Source organism: Notolabrus celidotus, chromosome 3 (genome assembly GCF_009762535.1).
Source record: "Notolabrus celidotus isolate fNotCel1 chromosome 3, fNotCel1.pri, whole genome shotgun sequence".
NCBI lineage: Eukaryota > Metazoa > Chordata > Actinopteri > Labriformes > Labridae > Notolabrus > Notolabrus celidotus.
The window spans coordinates 19,062,732-19,085,942 of record NC_048274.1 but is presented as its reverse complement, the minus strand read 5'-3'; the positions used below and the strand labels follow the sequence as shown (position 1 = coordinate 19,085,942).

Here is a 23,211-nt window from a genome sequence, read left to right as displayed (position 1 = left end):
TGCTAACAGTTGTTTTTGCCACAGTGTCAACAGGCAGAGATTAAATGTATTGGACTACTTTATCAGATTGATTCGACATGGCGTGTGTGATCAGATTGTCCCTGGTGTTACTCTTGCTGTTGAGAACTTATTCCTGATGTTATGAGGTTTTGACCAATCAGAATCCAGTATTTTACACAGTCTGATAATAATGTCTGTGAGATTGTTGACTCAGGGCTCATTTATGCATCCTTTGTCTATTATCTAAAGAGTCCTGCACTGTACGTTGGCAGGACATTACTTCATTGCCCATCAACAATTATGTACCATTATGTACATAGTTTTTTTATGTTTTACTTTTTCAGTAGGCTCTTGGCAATGAATTGTATTGCTGCATGACACATCTTACAGCTTCCAGTGCATTTTTGTCAGTCAAATCTTGAAGCCTAATGCATCCCCGGTAGACACATAAACTCCCAGAATCTCTATCCATCCTCCATCTGTGTGTTATTTGCATTCTTAAAATCACACTGGGTGGTTGGTAAATATCATAAAATATGTCACTGAGGACTCAAGAGTACACAAGACTATATATATATATATATACTGTGAAGACAGTGACGTGTCTGCAGCAAGAGCCCATGAGCCTCTATCATCGGCAGACAGAACAGAGAGACAGCTTCAACTCTAAGGCTCCTCAAAAGACATAAAGATATTCACCAGATTCATGCTGCAGCCATTTTCCTCTGCATCGTGATCTGAGTGAGAAGTTCAAATGATGTTATGATGCTATGATGTAGTTACTCTGGTGTTAGAGGTTTGCAAATCGGATAAATGTAGGCTATGACAAGTCAACAGGGAAAAAAATTGAATAAAATGAAGAATCTGTCAGGAAACTTAGGCAGATTGTTTTCTGTTTTGAATTAAAATTAAAAGGTAACACTAACTGTCTAATGAGTTAACACACATAGTTTAACCATGAAAAATAGTGTCACTCCCACCTGAAAATGCACTATTTGTTGTCCTTAAAGTTGTTGTTATGTGTTTGACTGGATTCACAAACAAAGCAGTAACTTGCATAATATTTGAGCTCTCAAAACTGAGAATGAAAATAGCTAATGGTCAATGTGTCCCCAAACCACCTCACTGTTGCAGCATTGGTTGACCAACAATTACAGGAGCACAAAAGTACATGACAAACTAGATTAACGGACCTGCAAACGTTGTCAGGCTGAGCTAGTATATTATACTGGCAGTAGGTGTGCTAAATGTCAAAGATAAAGCTACAGAGAGGAGACAAAATATAAGCATCCTTACCAGCTAATGATCCATTGAAAAGACTTGGGAGCATTGATCTTATATTGCAGTGCTTCATCTCTAGACAAGAGAGGCTGGGTGAAGTTAGCCAAAGTTTGTCAAGTCAAACTTTATTTATAAATAAATAATAAGAAAAAGCCCTACTTTTGGTGAACATAACTCTCATATGAGACATTAATACTTTGAAAAGTGTTGGCTGGAGTTTAAACATGAATCAAACTGAGCAAGTGCTACTCCAAAATACTCAATGGATGCTTTTTGTAAGGGTCTTCTTAATGTTTAATAGAACCTATAATGCAACAAAATATAGTATGAAACGTTACTGGCCTTAGAATTAACCTTTGATCAGGTCTCAGATGTAAGTACTGTAAGTGAACCAGGTGTACCAACATTACTAGTTGGCTTTAAAGCTTTAAACTTACTGATGAATGATTTTCTATTTCACATACAAATACATATACTTGCCTTCCTTGTACTGTTTTAAATTCAAGTCAAGACCACATGCTTGTGCGTTGATGTGTCCGTGTCGCGCAGCAATTCTCCGCCGAAACGCCCGAGGGCAATGTGGTCTCTCTGATAGCCGATCTCCTGCTTCCAACCATGCTACGATCTCTATTTACTTTTCCACTTATTTTTATTTTTTTTTGTGATTCAGAGCGTGTTAAGATAATCTACAGCTGATACATGTTGCTGTTTATCATACAGACATCATTACAGGGAGGAATAGAGAGGAGGAGATGAAATACACAGCCGATGTGCAGCCGATGAGCAGACCGCAATCACAGAGCTTGCAGTCCGCGTCAATTCTACTGGTAGTTACATTTTGGAGGAGGTGCGCGTGCATATGCCTCAGGAGCTACCCGGACCTCCAGCGTGGGCTACGCCATTGATTCGAGGTAGAAGTATAAATCAGGCTTAAGAGTTGTTTGCAAAGCCCGCAACCACAAAACGGAGGCTGCTAAGTTGTGGTTGTTGAGCAAAGACAGGACAACTGAATACACTTTAGTCTCTTTAAGGTGTGTTTGATTGTGGAACCAAAATGTAACTCCCCAGGTTACGGTTCATGTATTTGTGTTTCTCCATCTGACTCTTGTGATTGATTTGCTGTCAGAGATAATACTGGGGAGGCAGGATCTCCATCATTTCTTGCTGTGCTTTTGTGGCATTACCCATGAAGCGTTTAATCACTGAAACATTTCCCCATTCATAAACATAGATTACTAGTTCAGTTTGACCGTTTCTTTTTCTGGAGTTTGTAATTTCTTCAGAATCAGCCGACCATCTGGTCGCAAACATGTCGAGGAGGTGATTCATAACAAACGTCACCTGCTCCTCTGGTGTGTTTCGTTAGCGGGTATAATAACAACCATTTCTGAACTGAGTGTTAAATATGAAAAAATGTCCCAGTTTGAAAGTAGATCAGAACAGAAGTGTCTGCAGGAACTGGCAGCCATTTTGCCGGGTGAGAGCCCCACCAGGGACACTGACACTTCATTTCTGCTGGAGCTTCAGCCTCCAAATCTCTGCTCTCCAAGAGAGTAGAAAAACACCCTTAAGTCTACACCCATGCATTTTAATTCAAATGTGATTTGACTGGATTTCATAGACCAAATGTCTCTGACACTTGCTCAAGTCTGAAAAATTTCCATACTTAACATCTACTCCCCACTGAATCCTCTCTACTTCTCTATTGTGCTTTCTTTAAGGAATATGAATGGTCCCCATCCTTATCTTTTATTTTAATTCAGCTCCATGCACTCCTCCATCATTTATGATCATTAGAGGCTCAGCATTGGCCTTACTATCGCCTGTCACGCTGAACATCCAGCTACTGAAGCTTATTCTTTTGTTGCACCCGTCATTAAGCTTCTCTGGATGAGGTGGTTGGTGAGATGCCAAAAATGTAAAAATGTGAAGGTTGTCATTTATCAGCAGGTGGAGGCTCAGAAAGTGTTTCAAATACATAATGCCACAGTATTATATACTTATTTGAAAACTTTTCAGCTCAAGTTTGTGCAGGATCTATATCTTCACTTTTTCTGATATTTCAAAGATGTATTTTTTATCTAGCTTGGAACATTGAATTTTTTTTATTAGTTGTATTCTTTTTTTAGCAGTTTGATCAGAATTTTCACTTATGTCTTTGTTAGTGTTTATTAACCACAACCCCAATTGCAAAATAAGTTAGGACACTGAGTAATTTGTTGATAAAAAACTAATTCTGATGGTTTGCAAATCATTCAAACTCTACAATTAACTGAAACATTTACAAAACAACATATCAAATATTGAAACTGAAAGGTTTTACTGTTTTATGAAGAATATACACTTCATTTGAAATTAATGTCAGCAACACATTTCAAAAAGTTTGGACTGAGGCATGATTACCATTGTGTTGCATCACCTCTTCTTTAAACAACACTGTGAACATTTGTAATGGAGGAGACCAGTTTCTGAACTTTTGAAAGTGAAATGTTGTCCCACTCTTGCCTGGTAGAGGAGTCCAGCCATTCAAACGCCTAGGACCTCCTTTGTCATATTTTTCTTTCATGATGTGCCAAATGTTTTCAATGGGTGACAAGTCAGGCCTGCAGGCAGGCTAGCTTAGCACCCAGACTCTTCTACTACAGAGCCATGCTGTTGTAGAATGTTCAGAATGTGGTTATGAATTCTCTTGATTTAATATGCAAGGTATCCCAGAAAAAGGCGATGTCAGGATAGCAGCATATGTTGCTCCAAAACCTGTATATATTGTTCAGCGTTAATTATGCCTTCCCAGATGTGTAAACTACTGTAGACACGTATGCATCCCTGTATTTTCCCAGATGATGGCTTTTGAATTGTGCTCTGGTAACAAGCAAAGTATAGTCGCACTTCTCTTTAAATTAGAGGATATGGCGTCTATGGTTTTCAGAGAGAATATAACATTTTGATTAAACAGACCACAGGACAGCTTTCCACTTCACTTTAGTCAATCATTAATGGGCTTGTGTCTGGATAAATTGCTGGTGTTTCTGGAGCATACTTACAGTATAGCCTATATGATCTCCTCATAGCATGGTACAGTTTGAACCTGCATTTGTAGATGCAGCAACAAACTGTGTTCACAGGCAATGGTTTTAAAAGTGATTTTGAGCCCATGCATTGATTTCCACTTCAGAGTCATGTGTGTTTTTGCTGCAGTACCTCCTGAGAGCCTGAAGATCACGACCATCTTGTATTGGTTTCCAGCCTTGTCCCTTTTACTAAGATTTCTCTGTTACTAACCTGTTGCAAATCAACCCAATGTGTTAGAAGTTGTTCCTCCAGGTGTTTTTGTAAGCATTACACAACTTTTTCAGTGTTTCGTTGTCCACAATTTTAAAATGTGTTTTTGGCATTAAAATAAGCATATATTTTTAAAGTTGTACACTGAATCACACTAATTGTTAAACAAATTGTACCTTCCATCAGTTTATATTTCTGTTTATGTTTGCCTTCCTTGCTCCTCATTGCCTTGTCACTCTGCTTACCATGCTGGATGAACTCTTTCAGCACTTCTGTGTCATCTGACCTTTGAACCTGAACCATTCTTATGTGGGAGGTTTTGCTAATTGGCTGTTTTTGACAGATAACATTACTGTGAGATTCTGTAAAACCTGTTCCATGTTGAAAAATATTGTCATTCAAATGCCATTAAATTAAAGGTTAGAATTTAAATCACCCCCTTCTTTTCACCTAAGCAGACATCTGAATAGACCACTAGATGGCTTTCTCACCAGTTAATCAGCAGAACCCCACTTACTGGGCCGAGCTGTTATCAGTGACAGAAAAATCCACCAGTTCTTATATCTGGACTTCATTTCTGCTTAATTACTCTCCAGCTCTCCCTGTGTTTCCTGGCAAACATTCTCATCCACAAATTCATGTGTTTTTTGGACCTCTTATGAATTGCGTGGTTGTTGTTTTCTGATTAAAATGCAATAAACGACAGACTAAGTTTGCTGATTTTTAATTATGAATTTGTTGGTAGTGCTGTCCTCAGACTGGGGAGATTGGATAGAGATACAGTTTTTTTCTCAATGCCTATGGGACTGACGAATGTCCACATTTCGATCAGCTTAATAGAATATTAACCCAGTCGTGGTAGGCAGTCGGCTTAACTCTGCCACTTCTATAAGGACAGCTTTGCCAGAGAGCGACCAGTCAATCAGACTCAATCTCAAATGTTTAGGGATTACATAGCAATTGGTGTATAGCGCAATACAACTTTGTTAACATTTCTATTATCTTAAAAAAACATACTTTTCATATCAATTGTACTACTGTGAATACTTGCTCTTGGACAGTAACATTGTCAAAGTCATGATGGAAAGTTTTAATACAAGGAGCAAAATCAATGCAGCATAACTTGAGATATCACCTTTCTTAACTCGGAACATACTTTACTCCTCTGTCAATTCCTGCCGCTGACATCATCTGCACCTCAACTTTCCACAGAGACTAAATACTGTGATACTGTAGCAACAGCCATTGTGCCCTTGAGCCAATCAATGTTGACTTCATTGACATCACTCGAAGAAAAATATTGAACTTAACACAGGTCCATCTAGAGGGAGAAAAGTTTTATGCACATTTTTGTCTATATACACAGAAGTGCTTCCGATGACCTTTAAACAAAGGGCGAGTCGTAAAAACCTCTTTTCCACACGATTCAGATGCTGAGTCCTTGGTGACTGTTGTCGATACTTTTTGCCTCTGCTTGAGCAGCTAGACCAGGCCTATCAACTTGTTTTGACAAAAATGGATCGACACCTGTGAGGTAACACGAGCTGCTCTGATTTCACACTTTACAAAAGTTTCCTCCTGATTTAGTTGTCTATTTAAGCTGCAAGTTTTCAGGTCTCTCTCTGCTCTGTCTGCTCTGTCATAGCCACTACTGCCTTGCATCAGTAATGTATTAATGCTGTTCAGCTTTACCACCTCCTCAGCATCCACTTGCACGCTCTGACTGGGGTCTCCAATATTATCTCATTACTCCTCAAATTTCTGCATGTAAAATACCTTTGTAAGTATCAATGAAATGAGCCTAGAAGCCAAATCCAAACAATGTATTACTGCTGTAATACACATTTCAAACCTTTCCAACATGGCTCGTCTGACTATACTAATAAAACTTAAATCTAAACTCTTTATTACCTTTCTGGTATTTCATAATTTATTTGTCAAAAAGATCTTGATTTGTATGACATTTGAATAACATCCACATAACTGCTGGGAATTTATGAGAAATGACTTATAGAGAGGATTAAACCCTAAAGCCACCACAATGAAAAATTGTTGAACTCTCCTTTTGTAAACCCCACCCCCCACCCACCCATCCCTATTTCCCAGATGTAAATATTCTATCTATGATTGTCATATTCAGCTGCTAAATACTCTCTGGCCACCTCATTCCTTCACCCTGATGGAAATGAAGCGACTGTAATGGGGTGTGCGCATCGACAGTGGCGAGGACAAGTTACTTTAACCTTCGGTTTCCTCTGCAGGCAGACTCAGTCTGCATCCTGCAGCCTATTTACGCTGAGTGGCACACTGAAAAGCCCCAAGATTAAATCTCCATCCCGCAGCTCAGCATCGTTCATTTGTCCTGGCTCACCTGAGGCCTCGATGCCAGCAAACATTCTCCCCAGAGGCCGAGCTACGAGGCGGCACCCAGATTTACTCAGCTAGTCAGGTCAGGCTGCTGGGAGAGCACAGATGTTTGGGGGGCTTTGTTCTGTACCTGTTTGTGTGTGTGTGTGTGGGGGGGGGGGTGTTTGTGTGTGTGTGTGTGTGTGTGTGTGCGTTTGCACAGTTCCCCACAACTTGCTGGCAGTGTTCCCTAGTTTTCAGTAAGTGTGTCTCTCTTTTTGTGTGTATGTCTAAAAATGTGTTTACTTCCGTTACTTGCCAACCTTGTGCATCCATGTGTGTGTTTTTGCCTGCACAGGTGTGTGTGTGTGTGTGTGTGTGTGTGTGTGTGTGTGAGAGAGAGAGTTCTTTTCTGCATGACAGCTTCTCTGAGTGTGTGTGGTGTGTCAATCAATGTGTCTCTTGGTCATTGACAACTTGTCTTTTGCAGGCTGGATGCTTTGACATTGAGAAGCGGCTCAATCAAAACACTGAGGACATCCTGCAGAATTCTCATCTCCTGCAATGGATCAACATTCAGCTACTTTGTTCACAGAGTTACCTGTCAGGAATGTTAATTCACTCAAACAGCCTTTATTTACTAGAACCAAAATAGACTCTGTCCCAATAAGGCAACATGCATTAAATGTTACCACCATGACTTCAAACAAACAAAACAAAGAACCAGTTTATGACTCTTCATCAGTCTTACACTTTCTTAATGCCACTGATTCAAAGAGGAATTTATTCATACTAAAAACCATTAATGAGAGTTTATAGTCATATCACATGTGGCTCACAAAGTAGTTGAAGGAAACCCATCTGAATGAATGTTCCGTTATGTGGTTTAACTTGTCTTTAAAAAGGGAACACCACAGGATGCTAACAGTTAAGTGAGAGTCACTCATCCAGCAGCTAATAGCACATAGAAAGCTCTTTGCCGTTAAATTCACTGTGGCACAGGGCCTCTGAGTGTTTTGGCATCATTGGGTAACAACGACATGAACACCAGCATTTACTGTTGACTCTCAGTGGGAATCTCCTCCTAACCTGCTGCTGCTGGCTCACTGCCGGCTCGTGTTTTCTTTCGCTGCCACTTGGCGTTGGTGAACAGTGTGCCTGTGTGAATATGCACATATGTCTGGCTAAGCTATAAGGAGAAAAAAAAAAATCACGCACAAAATCATCCATACATCGATTACATGTAATTCAGCGAGCTGTGAAATTTCGAGGATCAAAGACAAAGCAAAACCAGTTGAATGTGCTAAGACTGAGAGCCTTAAGGGCATTTACCAAAGTGAGTAAAAAGCCACTATATCATGTGCCAATGAGCTAATATTAGATGAACATAAAAATATGAATGACCCTATAATCTTAATAGTGTATAAACACAAAGGAACTGACATGTTTCAAATTGATTTAAAATATAACTGTGTAATCACATAGCTGTAATTCTCATTGTCACAAGGTTAAACTGAAGTTAATTGTTAATTGTTAATAGATACTTTATATTAAAGTCTGTTTAGATCATAGCAGTCAATGTCAATGCCACACTTATTTTATGACAAATTACATATAATAGTGTCGGCTTTCTTAATTACATTTTATTTCATCATGACACATTTAAAATCATAAGTCACTTTTATGACTATGGAGCTGTCACCAATGCCTTTACCTTCCAGCCAATCACATGACCCCACCTTCACAGCACTGAAAAATACTAGAAATAAACGAGTTAAGAATAAAAAAGGGAATTTGAGGACATAAAGCATAAATTAATCATCGGCAAGGTATGTGCACATTTCATCAATCCAACAATTCAAAGTTGTCACCATAGCCAGCCCCAGAATTACTAGTTGCTTAAACAAATTGTTTTCAGTATTGTACACCCGTAATGCTGGTCATATGGTCTTTGGTTACTGCTGCTGCCATACTGCTCTATTACCTGGATGTGATCAAGCATGGATAACAGATGGCATCTTGTAGCATGCCGCAGTTTAGCAGTATTTTGATGTACAAAACGGAGATACAGATGTATGTAAGCTATGTCTGGTTAACCTAGCATATGGCCAATTGACTGGAGCAATGCATAACTAGCACAGACTTGTGGACTTAAACCTACAAGGAGGACCGAAGGTTGGTGGTGCTAGCTCTGCTAAAGGTAGCCACACTTGGCAACTTGACATTGTTGACTGAAGATTGTAATCCCATATTTAGCTGTGTAAAATAAATTGTGACCAATGTTGACTGTTTTTGTGTGTCTTCACACCTTTAGTCTGTTTGTCAGAATGAATAGGAAGATGTAACATTGCATATCTTCTTATCTTTACACACCTGACAAAATACTGTTATAAACCAACATTGATGTTTGACTGTTGGTTTCTTAAAGTTTTCTAACTGTTGTAACAAAATTTCGACAAACACGCCTGTTAAAGCACACTAGGCTTACCCAGTTAGCATAGTTTGACTTTAACATACTACTCCTTTTCACACATGTAAAGTAAAATGTTTCAGTGCTTGCTATTGGAACTGATTGATTTTGTTTATTTTGTATAACTATTTCTTCTTTTCTACTTGTATGTTGTTGTTTTTTCTATTTTACTTTTACATGTTTGAAATAAAGACATCAAATCAAATCAAACATCGCTTCAAATAGCAGTGTTTATAGTTATATTACATTTCTCATTAGGGAGATGGTGGCATTACTGTTTTCTGAATCAAGTAGCTTTTGTGTACTTATAGTAATAGACTCAAAACAATAAAACAGAATTAGATCAAGTTTACTAGCATGCTGTTATATTACAAGCTATACTTAGTTGGTTTATCCGGACTAACCTTGGCACTGTTGGAGCTTAAGCTAACAAGAGCAAACATGCTTAATACAGTAGCTGTTGAGCAAGCTTTAGATGGGGAGAGGGATGTGATGAGCTGAAAGCTGAGAGGATTGGGGACAACATTTTAAACACTGTTTTGAATAGTAATGTTATTAAAAAAGATTACCTTGAAATAAAAAAATGTCCATAAATGATTCAAATTAACTCACATAAAGATGAGAAGAATATAATGAGTGTTCTGATGATTTACATTTCCTTGATTATTTTATAATATGTATTTTACTTTCACACTTAGCACAATTACAAAGTTAAAATACATTTAATTTTCTCCACTTAGTGTAGCCACATAACGACACATGCAGGGATAAAATTGAGATTGATTTCTTTTGACAATAACATCTCCCTAAGCTCGCCCTCAGTGTTATTGCTGGATTAAAGTTTCAGCATTAAGTACACTTAAGCATTAAGTACTTTACACTCGCTGCTCAGGGGAGGTTCTTAAAAAGTCTACCAACACAAAATAGTTATATTTGACATCTTAGAGGAGAGGCATGCAATCCACCCTGAGCTCTTAGTCCCAACAGACACAGAGGAAAAAATGTTTCTCTTAAAACAGAAAAGTACATTTATATAAATTGACTTTGGCAAAACATTAATGTTCAACATTTGGTTTGTTCTGCTGCTTTAATAACTGTATATGTAATATTTTTCATACAACTTTAATAAGTTAAGTGTTAGATAGTGTCAATGCTGATAAAAAGTTACCCATGTGTTTTTGTATGCACCCCATGCTGTCATATACCATATTGTTATATAGGTAGAGTAATTTAAGTATCTTAATTGACTCTAGCTAGTGTTTAGCTTCTTGTCACCTTTATAATTTCAAACCAATTAAACCTGTGTGCCAGAACAGACTTTTTTAATTTAAACTTTAATTATGTTACTTTCTTTGCTTACTGTTTTAAATGTGTAGTTATACTGTATATGGATTGAAACTGGCGGTTGCATTCACATATTTTGAAGTTGTCATTTTCCACGTCTGAAAGTCTGTGTGATGGGATCTTCAGTGGGTTTTAATGTGGCCTATGGGTATTCAGTTCTCATGCACCTGGCATCAGTTAGCATCTGTTTGGAGCTCTTGCTACTGAAGCTCTTTATTTCTGGTTTCTGAGCTGAGTTAAAAGCAGCCCATCTTGGACTTCTTGGTTAACAAATTAAAGTATGGTGTTTGAATTCACAACTGGCTAGCCTCTGGGCCTTTTCTATTTCAAACCATAATTCATGGAATCATAGCCCTGGAACATGAGGACTGCCTTCCAATCAATCTGCTCGGCATTTCCATTCATTTGCTGAGCATTCAAACTGCCAAACCACTCATTCCTTGTCTGCGATGGAAATATTTTAATCTTCAAAAACAGCATAATTGCGTCTGCGAGAGTCAGAGCTTGTCCAAGCCAGGGCAGAGAACGTGTCGGCCTAACCCACATGTGATATCCCCAATAACATGGATATTATGAAAGGCTACACGCTATACTCTAACATCAAAAGCTATTGTCTAAGTTTGGCCAGCAGAATGTGACAAATCCGTAATTAAAATAGCAAGCTGAGTGATAAAACAAAGCCACTTGCTGGGAGACAGGGGATCCGGCTAGATACAGATCTGTCATTAGGCTAAAGAATTGTCCTTTGCCTTTTATGCCTTTATCTCCCTAATGCGGCTACATTTCCCCAGGATTGGCCTTTTTCCGCTTGTGGTGAAAAAAAAAAGCTAATCTCACGAACGTCCTCATCAGTCACGGCTTGCCTGTTTACTGCAACCAAGGTTGACCCCAACAGTGCATCGGGAATTTGGACCAAGTGCATGACTGCATTTCATGTTTTTAAATTGGCATCAGAGTTACCACTGTGCAAACACTTTTCTCATAATGTCCCAATCTTTGCAGCTTGTTTACAGCTGCATGTGTGCAGGTTCAACTAGAGGGCAACTGCAATTGGATGATATTTTTGTCATTTGTCTGTGATTTCTTTTTATTTTTCCACCCGCAGCAAGGGCAGCCTGACAGCTAGGACACTAAGTGCTCAGTCTCTCCTCTATTGCTATTATACCGATGGTACAATCCATAAATACTGCCAGGATTGACTTGAAGATCAAATATTTATGAATAAAACATCTTGTAAGGCACACTGGAATTACTGGTGTGAGCTCTGCAGCAGGCCAGTTCCCATTACATGCAGCTGTTTCAACCCAAGCCAGCAACACACTCTTCCTCCTCCTCCTCCTTCTCCTCCACTTTTCAGTTATTGTTAGAGCTGATTTCAAAATGCAGCGAGCACCACAGCTAGGAACTCCATAAATTACCCAGAGGACGGAGGTGGGAGCAGACTGGGACTGACCAGCGCATAAGTAAAGTCCTGATGGGCACAGGTAAGGAGAAGTGTGGGCGTGTTTGAATTTATGTGTGACTACTGCTGGACTGCTAAACTAGGAATGTATTTGTGTGTGTGTGTGTGTGTGTGTGTGCGTGCGTGTGTGCGTGCGTGCGTGCGTGCGTGCGTGCGTGCGTGCGTGCGTGCGTGCGTGCGTGCGTGCGTGTGTGTGTGTGTGTGTGTGTGCGCGCGTGCGTGTGCTTGTGTATGAGAGAGAGAGAGAGAGAGAGAGAGAGAGAGAGAGAGAGAGAGAGAGAGAGAGACAAGCCAGCAGCCAGCTATTCTCCTGGATAAGAAGCTTTCAACTAAATGAATGAATACATTATGGATTGGTGGCCGAGCATCAATAAAGCAGCCATGCTGTATCTGAGCAATGGTGAAGCTCTTTGGTTGACACATGAAGCTGCAGGACAATCAGCCTGAGCAAGGCCAGGAGGAGAACGGGGACTTAACGGGCCCCTAGGCACCTAAGGGAGCCCTGACTAGAGACATTTGTCAAACCAGAGAGGAGGCGGAGGAAAGTAAAGGTACAATATTGACGAGATTTGTCCTCTACCTCCAAATCGGTACGCCTGCATCCACAAACATACATAGATTCATCCTCACTGTCAAACACCTACACACAGACTGTACATACACACATGATGCACATAGATGTATCCTTTTCTGTGTGTGTATCCTGGGGGTGAAAATACATTTGTATTCAGTGAATGATCTGCAGAGGCAGGAGCTGTTAGGAGCCATTTTGTTTTCCCAGCCAATGGCAGAGAGCAGTGACCATTATGACCTTGTGATGAATTTAGGGTTTATTTCCTACAGATTTCCTTTTTCATAATTATGTGTTGAATTAAATCTAAAAATGTAAACAAAAGACGCAGCATTCAGAGAGGGTGAACATTCCAGACACCCTTTATCAGATCGACCACCACGCACATTCATGGGTCTCACTTCTAATTCCAGGTGCACGGGCAAAAGTTTCATTCTTGCCCACTGTCATTTATTCATTAGCTGCAAATCAGATCTCCTGTGCAAAGCATGTGACGCTATAAATCAGTCAATGGCTGGACATTAAAAATTAATGCGATTCATAATTCATAAGACCCGTCATTTATTTATTTATCACTCCTAAATGGGATTTCCTGCCTTCTCATTGGCTCCAACTCCCAAAGTCAGCTCCTGTTAGCCTGACCAGCGGCCATTTTGAGAGCGAGCCAAGAGGTAAACACAGCGGATATGAGCCTGATCTCATGTGCTGCCACTCACACAGGAGGAGGGTCTTCTCCCTGAATAAATCCGGCTGGTGTCGTCTGGAAGAGAAGCAGCAGGCGCCAGACTGCGGCTGGCTGCCGGCACAGTTGTTTTCTGCTGACTCTCTTGAGCAGTTGATGTAATTGTGAGTAATTAGGCCTTAAAGTGGTCTTGTCTCTCCCCAACCTGGAACATGAGTCCCAGGGGAGGCTGACGGAGAGAGGAGGGGGCTGCCGTCTGAACACCAGGAGCTGATATACAGAACAGAAAGCTGCTTTTTGTCTAAACGGATCCTATACAAGGAGGCTGGAGCAGTGCCACCAGATGCTTACACCATATGATCACGCTCAGTCTAAGTCACAGGATACTTAGCCTCATGTTTGAACAACAATCTGTTGAGGGTCCCTTTGTATTCCCATAAAAGGAGGTCAAATGATTTGCAATAATGGTCACCAGAGGTAATGAGGGAGAAACTTCAGAGGGACTTACGGGTTGCTGGTTTGTTGCAGTTGTGCCCGTGCCTGAAGTACTGCGGATTCTCCACTACTGGGATACGAGTCATCCCTATTACAACCGCATCAGGACCTGCATCCAGCGTGCAGGGGGTAATAATCCCATGGTTGACATGATGAAGAGGGCTGGCAGAGTCTTCCTCACCACTGATCACTGCAACTGGACCTGAAATGAAACAGAAAAAAGATGGATTAGTCTACAGCAGGGCTCAAATTAAGTTTGTCTGACTGAGGACAAAATTGATATCATACCTGTCCACTTAAAAATGTGTTTTGTTCCTTATTAAGTACTGTCTATTACATTTGTTTGAATAAATGACTTTTATTGGGAATTACTGTATACTGAATGTGCAGAGAAAGTTTATCTGCATTTGCCTTAGTTGTAAAAATCAAGACAATCACCTAAAAAACAGGACCCTGTTTTGAACTGTCGTACAGTTCATGCTGTTCATGTCTTTATCAGCCATTTTTTAAAGCAGGTTGGTAAAATGTTTCAAAATACGTCTGGAGGTATACCTTAACCTTGTATTCAGCTTCATGACATATGGTGGACTGCTGAGAACATGGGTGGTTTGTTTTTATGTTTCTTTCCAGACTCAAGCCAGTGTAAATAAGTGACAGTAACTGCAAGGACTACTTCATAGATGTGAAAATGAGTGCAGTCAGTGAAATATAAGCAGATTTTTCACTGTTTCAATTACATACTGTATGTCCTTTTAGAACTATTTTGTATGTTATCATATTATATTATATTATATGTTATACCTAGCCCCAGATGTGTCCCATCCCCCTGCCTACTTTCCTTGGTGACTCCCTCTTACATTACATTCCCTAAGTTCCTGAGACAGCTCCCACATACAAACTTTGATATCAGATTTTTGGTCAATACATGGTGTCTTGTCATTCTAGCTGAACAAGTTCATAATTCTAACACAGGTGACGACACCTTTGGGTTGCATGTGAGTAGCTAACAGTTCTGCTTTGTCTGAGTTATTTTGAATCAGATTGTGTCCTTGGTATTTTGTCAGACTTCATTTGTCTTTCAGTCTTTCAGTGCTAGCTGAAAGATTTTACACAGCACCTCAGGGTTCTCAATCAGAAATGTAAGTACATTTGAGTACATTACAGATGTCAGGAGGTAATTTATGAATTACCTGAGGTTCCCAGGTGATACTAATTCCTTTCAACACTGAAACCAAGGCATCTTTCAGTTTTGCCAGTAATTCGAGAAAACAAGCAGTTTTTAAATGTAACCTTAAAGGTTTCGTAATTTTCAGAGGCAGTTTTTTTATTTTCTAACATTTATTGACCAAAATAAACGGATAAAGTAAGTAGCTTAAACAGTAACCAAGAAGGAAACCACTGATTAGCTGCAGCTCCAGTGTTTTCATTGATTTATGAATGCACCATTCCCTCCATTCTTTTCCTCCATTTTAAAACACTGAAGATATTACCTGGTATATCTCTGCTGGTATGAATCATGGTGTCACACAACACATTCCAACAATAATTTCCTTTCCTTTATAAAATTCAAAAAAAGCTCCCGACATGACTCCCTGTCAGCCGGTGTGATCTGGTTTCCTGTTCCATCACTGCTGTGTCAGAGGCAACACACAGCTCTGACAGGTGCAATCTTCAGAAGGGTGAGAGGAGAGCAGGCAAACACAAAGTGCACAGAAAGTCAACAGCCACCAGTGGCTGATTCAGTGGAGCTGTGACAGTGAATCTGTTTACCCACAAAGTCGAGTCCCTCGCTCACTCTGGCAACACGGTAAATAGTAATCAAGGCCCAGTCATAGCAAATTATAGAGCCAGAGATGTAGAGGGGGTGGGCTGTGATGAAGTGACACATGTGCAGTAATTTATCCACAGCATTCCCTCTCATGCAGGGTTTTCATACCTAAGCACAGGCCTCCAACAGGTCACTCTGCACCCAGCCAACAGGGACATGAAGTAATCTACAGCTCTTAATCTGTGCTGAAGCCTCCTTTATGAACAAAATTCACAGGACAGCCATCTTCATCTGATTTCATTCCTGAGGTGGGGTTCAAATGTTTAGTGCTCTACTGCTGGGTTTTTCATTGTAAGTCATAAAAGCAAAAGAACTGAGACAAATCTTGAGGATTTCATTGCCTACAGTTTGATCATAAAGCTCAAATACAGTTAAAACATGGAGCTACTGTTGAATTTACTGTAAAATCTGGAATAAAGGTCACAACAGTTCGTCTGTTTTGGGGGTTTCCCAGAATAAAAGATTAAACTGTTTTCTTGGGTGATGATTCCTCTTGTGTTCAGCAAAGTCCACAACATCATCACAATGTGATGTATAACAGCAGGCTAATGAACAGACTTTAGCATGAATTTAAAATATGAATTCAATCTGTGAGTAGGCTGATAAAAATGATGTCACTGTAGAAGCACTACCAACCATCAGATCAAGGGGAAGCTTATTTTTTAGCTGTACATCATTTTTAAATCAATACTTAATGTCAACTCACTTCGGTCTTTAGTTGCTGACTTGGTACTAAGTGGGACATCTATATAATATCTCAATGACTTGCTCACTTTACATTAGTACCACAATTTTCTTTGAATTCATGATAAATACCTAATGAGGGAGAAAAGCTGTTAAAAGTGGTACTGCTAGCCTGAAGTAATAAAAAACATGTATTTTTTTAACATATTAATACTTGCAAACTAACCATCTTATGTTAGCAACCAGTCAGTCCCTCGCTGATGGTAGTGGTAAATGCTTTTATTACTCGGCTCTCTTACTGATCTCTGGTTATTAACTTTCACTAAAATGAGCAATGCCAGAGGCAAACTGATCACACATCATGTCAAAAACCAATCCGTGGAAAAGAGTTTTGTCACATTTTGCATCTGCTTGTTGACACCACAGACTGTAAGGTGAGGTAAAAGCATTAGTGACAGTTAGCATGCTAAATCGTCAGGCTAACGACATTTTCATATTGGATCCTGTCCAGCAATATTAGCAATGGTAGGTGAGTAAAACTTTAGGTTATCAGTCACTAGGAGAAAACTTAAACCATGAGTGGTGGTGATGACATCAGCAAAATTAAAAGGTCTGACATTTGCCACGTTTATTTTTTAAGGTGTGTTAACCGCAGAGCTTAGAAGAGGAGGAGAGCTGAATGAAGGCAGGTTCATGTTAAATCGGCCGCAACAGGCAGATAAGAATCCATCGCCATGGAACGCTACCTGCAGCGGAATCACTGGGACTATTTTTTAGAAACTGTGAACATGAATCATTTTAAATAAATAAAATATTCATCTAATCAAGGGTTTTTGCCAACATGTTTGTATTTTAAGTTATTAGCCGGGTAATAAGCGGGATAATCTATGGTTAGACAAGACTCCGAAGCGGACTCTATTTCCCATAACTACCTGCTAACCATACATTATCCCTTACATATAAGCTAAGAGGTAGCTAATGGCTTACCCTGTATGGTATTCTACCATGTACTTTAATATGGCCCATGTAATCCCTGATATAACAAAGAGTTTGAGACCTGCTCTTTCTGTTAAGTGTCTTACATTAACATTGGTCATGAACTGGCACTATACAAATGAGGATTGACTGATTGATTGAGAACACCTCAGATTTCCATTATCCATAATCTGTTCCAGTGTTGATCAGTCATGACACATCAATATATCCATGATTTGTCTGCATTTATACCGCTTACAGCCTGAACCATGACAGTATGATGGAACAATGTTTGAAATTTAACCTACAGCAACGACTAAAGATATCAAATATAGAAATATATGTCCAGTGTGCTGCTTCAAACATCACTACACTAAATGTAACATCACCACCCTTGAAATCAAAGCATTACATGAAAAGCCATCATGACAAATGGGTGAATGTCTTTAAAAAATGAGAGGATCTACCTCAAAGAGATCCGGGTATTATGTTCTGCTTTAACACATTATGGGATGAGATGAAACCTCATCTGATTGGACTCTGGTTCCAGATCGATGAGGCCTCAAGGGAACTCCTGGCCTTGCTACAGAACTACACAAAAATCTCCTTCCTGATTCTTTGGGAGATGGTTTTCTGAGCACTGAGGGGGAAATTGCACTTCTTGACTTCAGAACATCCTAAAAATTGCATTTATGTTACCTGAGTGATGAAAAGGCCCGACGGCCTCTGAGAGGGTTTTTATCATCCGAGTCGTTGCCTCTGTGCTGAATAGGATTCAGGACTGGACATTTTCCCTCAAACGCCTATCTGAGAGTAAAGTTCCTCTCTATTAAACCTGTGCTGATTTATTCAGGAGAACTGGAAAATGAAATGAGACGACTTTTGGCTGCTTTTCAACTCTTTTCATGTCTTATCTTTTCATAACTTTTTTTTAGCAGTAATATGGTTCATACGGAAGGTATATTCAGCCATGAACTAAATTCAGACCATCACTAAGGACAGTGAATGAAGCTCGGATCATAACTTTTGGATTTGTGACATTACTTCAGTCTCGAGAAATAAGAGTTTCTATGATTTATATCCAAACATGGAAATAACCAACTTCATGAAGATTGGTTATTATTCTTCTATTTGTCTGTATCAGTTCAAACTTGCAATGTCTGGCACTCATATTAGTTCCATGATGTCACCTGCCAATCAAAAGTCATTGCAAATAATTGTGTCAGAAAATGTAAAAAAAAAATTGCTTCTCATGCATCACAGTTTTTATTCTACTCATCAAAATATGTCATCATAAATGGCTATTCTTAAGCCCCGCCCCTTTCACTGTGCAGCAATAACTTGAACAACCAACAGGATCTCCATAGTTCAAATCACAAATTATAGGGCAGTGTTTAAAAGGTTGCATAGACCACAAATATGATTGGCCATGGCACATTTAGTACTATACTCTTGAAACCACAAACATACTCAGAGTCTTAGTTTACTAGATACATGCTACATCGAACAGAAACCTGTGAGGACAAATGTGGATGGGATTACATACAACGCCTGCTCTCTTTTTTGAAAGTCATTGCCCATACTCTAGTGCGGAGAATAGTTAATGTTATTACCAAACAATGTAAATACTTGATTGTGATTGGTCAAAATCCCATATAATAGTAATTAATTCTTAATAGCAATATAAACGCCAGGTACAACCTGCTCATATAAGTCATAACAAATCAATACCTGGAAAGCAGTCATGCTCTTTTCACCTCTGCCTGTTCACACTGTGGCAAAAACATTAGTGTCTGTCTCATGCTGGTCTTGAGGGTCACAAAATAACAACAGTTAGCAAGTTGATTTTCTCCCCCAAAAAAGTAAAAGAAAGGATGGGGGGTAATTTTTTCTCTTTATTTTCTATGGAGCCGGGCTAGCTGTTCCCTCACTGCTTCCAGCCTTCATGCTAAGCTAAATAACCAGCTGCTGTAAGACAAGGTTTTTCACTCTATGGATGTGAAAGTGTTATTGATGTGCTTATCCTACAAATGAAATATGCATTAAGCAATACTATTGAGTGTGTAGAACACATACTGTTCAAATATAAAGTCTAACATTCAAAATATGTGTGTTTAATATATATTTAATAAATATTAGTTTCCTTTAAAACCAGTCTCATTCACATCCGGATCTCACACAAAAGAATATAATTGATCATCAAAGACCACGCCGCCAACTGCAAAATAAATCATTCATTTAACATGCTCTGAGTAACAGACACCACTTTGTCCAGGGATTCCTTCTGTAAAAGTCTCAGATCACTGTGGCGTGCCGTCGTTTGAAGATTAGTTAAATCTCATTGCTCAAATCCTTCTACACTTTGCCAGCCGATGTGTTTCTCCAGAAAACATCCTTTTACTTTTCTGTAGGAAATATGTCACTGCAGCAGAAATCCCTCCATTATTTTCAGGAGACACTTTGGACAGTTGGATATTACTCAGTGTTCCTTCACATAGCGTGCTGAAATCCCATTGCAGAGTGTTTTATGTGTATGTAAGGTGCAGATCGCAGGTGCATTAGCTAATTCAGCCAAATCCATTGATCAAGTGTGACATTTGCATCATCTGTTTCTCTGAGTTTAGAAGTCAATCTAATTTACTCAGAGGGAGCAGAAGCATCGCCACCTTTCCCTCCTGGGTTTTAAAATGGACTCGTTCATTAAGGTGTCGTCCAAGCGCCGGGCCAGCGGGTCCATCTGGGACCAGAACTCAGTGATGAATTAAAAGAGCAAGAAAAACCTCTGAACCAGCCACCTCTCAGACACAAGACTGCTTTAATTTATAGGCTTTGCCACCTTGTAAAAATAATCTGACACAATCAATAAACCTCTCTCACACACACACTTAAATCATGACTGTATGATTTCTTTCATCAAGTTTACTGATATTTCCACATATTGCTGGTGATGTATTGGAAGTGCAAATTTCAAATGAAACAGATTACATACAAGGGATGCTGTTCAATCATTATACACATGCTAACCTGTGCCACCCGCAGGAGTAAAAAATAACAGTAACTGCAAATTTCTCCAAATGTTCAGCTGTTGACGTTTTGTGTGCATGTCAGCAGAAACTGAGGAAATGTGTCTTCACTGAAAATTGTTAATTTGATTTAAAGAATAAAACTGTTTGGACTGTTAACTTGGCAAATACATAACTTTTGGGATACGGTCGCAAACAACATACTGAAAATATAACAAAAAAAACTTGACTACACAGACTACTGTGATGGAAATCAGTGAGAGGAATGATCTTTTCTGGAATGGAAATACATACACCAACATACAGTATGGTTGTTTTAAAGAGAATACATACTGTTAAGGATCCTCTCTTAAAATCAAAGTCAGGGCTTAAGATTTTTCCCTGAAACAAGAGGAGGCATGTGAATCTTTGTTTGATGACATAATTTTTACCATTATGTAAGGTTAGTTTGTTACTTAGCTCTGTAAGACTTGTTGTTTAGCTGCCCTGCCTCTATAATTTAGATGATACATTTTTGTGTACTTATATACATTGCATTCAGTCGTATTTGCTTCAGCTGTGAGTGGAGTAGCATATGCTGGATCTTATTTTGCCCTGGATTCTGCCTCTCAGGCCATTTACAGCATCTGCCCTATTTATCTAATTGGTGAAAGTCATAGGGGTTATACTCTGTAGCCTGAAAAGAGAACCTGCAGATACTGCTTGGTAAGTGACTAATTAAAGGTAAAAGTATTCATTGCTTTGTTTTAATAAATTCCCTCAAAAAGATGCTAAAATGAAATATCACAAATCTACAATAACAGTAACATTAATCTCATACACTTTGTGGTGAGGTTAGTAAATTAATAAATAGGTCCCATAGAATAAAAATCCTATTTGTCCTTGCCTGTACATACTGTTTCAACTTTATTTGTCCTCCAGTCTAGCAACCCTGAGAACATGGAAGTGAAATAGCATCTGCATAATTTCTGAAGCCCACCTCCTGGACAAACATAGCTTCTACAGGGTGCCTCGAATTGGCTTCTTTGTTGACATAACAAGTGGAGTGATTTGGATATGTATGCATGCAAAGCCACTCCCACTCCCACTCCAACTCCTCGGTGATTCCCCTTCAATTTGGTGCTAATTTGTGGTTTGTGCCAACCACTGTACCTCAGACTGCTTCAACAACAAAGGCCGACCACATCAAATTGCACACAAGAGGCAAAAAAATAGGAACAAGTTTTAACATATCACTTGTATTCATAAACATGCTGTTGTAATAGCGGCTACAACTCTTGAAAGGTTGCCCCCTACTGATCGGGTCAGGATCTGGTCATATGTCTAGTGTACTGTATGTTCTTCTGGTGTGCTCGCCAAGATTGTTTTGGTGTTTTTCTCGATGCATTCCTCTGCACGGGTTTGCACGTTCTCTCCTCAGACAACAGTCAGGCAGCCAATCAGCGCAGTGCCTCATTATCATATCATCCCTGCCCACTCAGGTCACTGCTTGGATAATGAGGTTAGAAACTAAGACACTCCAAGTCCTCATCAGAGGGTTAATTTATGAGGTTTTTAGCAACTGAATCTAAAGCCTTGCTTAAAGGACAACAAGGACAAATTGTAAACAGCTTAAAATGCCATTATATGGGATTTCCGGTGCCCCCCTCCACTCCTCTTACCTAACATTCCCCTTCCTCACTGTTGAGTGCTCTCTCTCCTCTTTAGAGCATTCAGCAGAAAAATCTGCTTGACTCAACAGAACTTTTACATTTGACACGACTTAATGTAAATCTGAAACCTTAAACACACACAAATTTCACAAGCAGCAGCTATTTTCAAGGGCAAAACACAATGTCTGCAGGTGAAAAAGTGTGAATATCAGAGAACCTCTTACTTTCCTTACTTGTATAAAAACTATTGGCCTTATCTCAATCAAATGCAATTCCATTTCCAGTGATCATATGCTATTCGACAAGTGCATGATAGAGACGAGAAATATGCTGCACTTGGACCCAATCCAGGTGTCTCATATATGTTAAGAGGCAGTGACTTTGAGAGCAGGACAGGATTTAAGACACTAACATGGTTTTGGCAGACGAAAGGCGCGGCATGTGATGAGTCTTCTGAGGAGCTCAACCCGGAGACTGGATGGGATGTTTGGAGATGGACAGGGTGGAGGAGGGTCACAATGAATCCACACTAAAATGAACACTGACAGCAGCAGAGAGGAAGCAGGTTTAAAGTTTGACAGCAGCAAGATGACCAGGGTTCAGCTGATTAAAGAAGCAGAAAGAAAGAGAAGGGGGAAGTAATAATGGAATAATGATACAAATGAAGCATGAATCAGTCTTCCCGCTTGAACTTACACTACGGTTTAACAAAGGTTAATACTTTGAAATATTTGTGTAGTAGTAACCTTGTGTCTTTGCCATAGACGCTCTATTTATGTTAATGTCTTGAAAAAAACATAGCAGCCTCTACATTAGTTGGCATGTTCCTTCATTACCATGGACACACAAACACACTGCAGTTTATTTTGAGTCAGTCTCACACACAGATCTGCAGCTATTAATGCATACTCGCTCACTAAATGTGTTTTAATCTCCTGCTGAAATAGTTCAGAGCATTTTGAAAATCAAACTCTAAATAAGCTGATTTTTAGCGAGTAACACCTTCAGAGGAAGATCTTAAGTCAGGGTTGAGTTCCAAGGAACAGAGAGAGCTTGACAAGTACTGGAACAAATACATTTAAGACAAATTCCAAGTAGAGAACTAACATATCAGTC

General features: G+C 39.5%; 1 protein-coding gene across 1 annotated transcript in view; it reads right to left on the bottom strand.

The window, feature by feature from the left end:
- ntrk3b (neurotrophic tyrosine kinase, receptor, type 3b) overlaps positions 1-23,211 on the bottom strand; it is a 257,195-nt gene that overhangs the window by 42,509 nt on the left and 191,475 nt on the right. Inside the window, exon 12 of the mRNA XM_034679541.1 lies at positions 13,947-14,135. Within this exon, the coding sequence (XP_034535432.1) occupies positions 13,947-14,135 (189 nt within the window). The remainder of the gene's footprint in view (positions 1-13,946; positions 14,136-23,211) is intronic.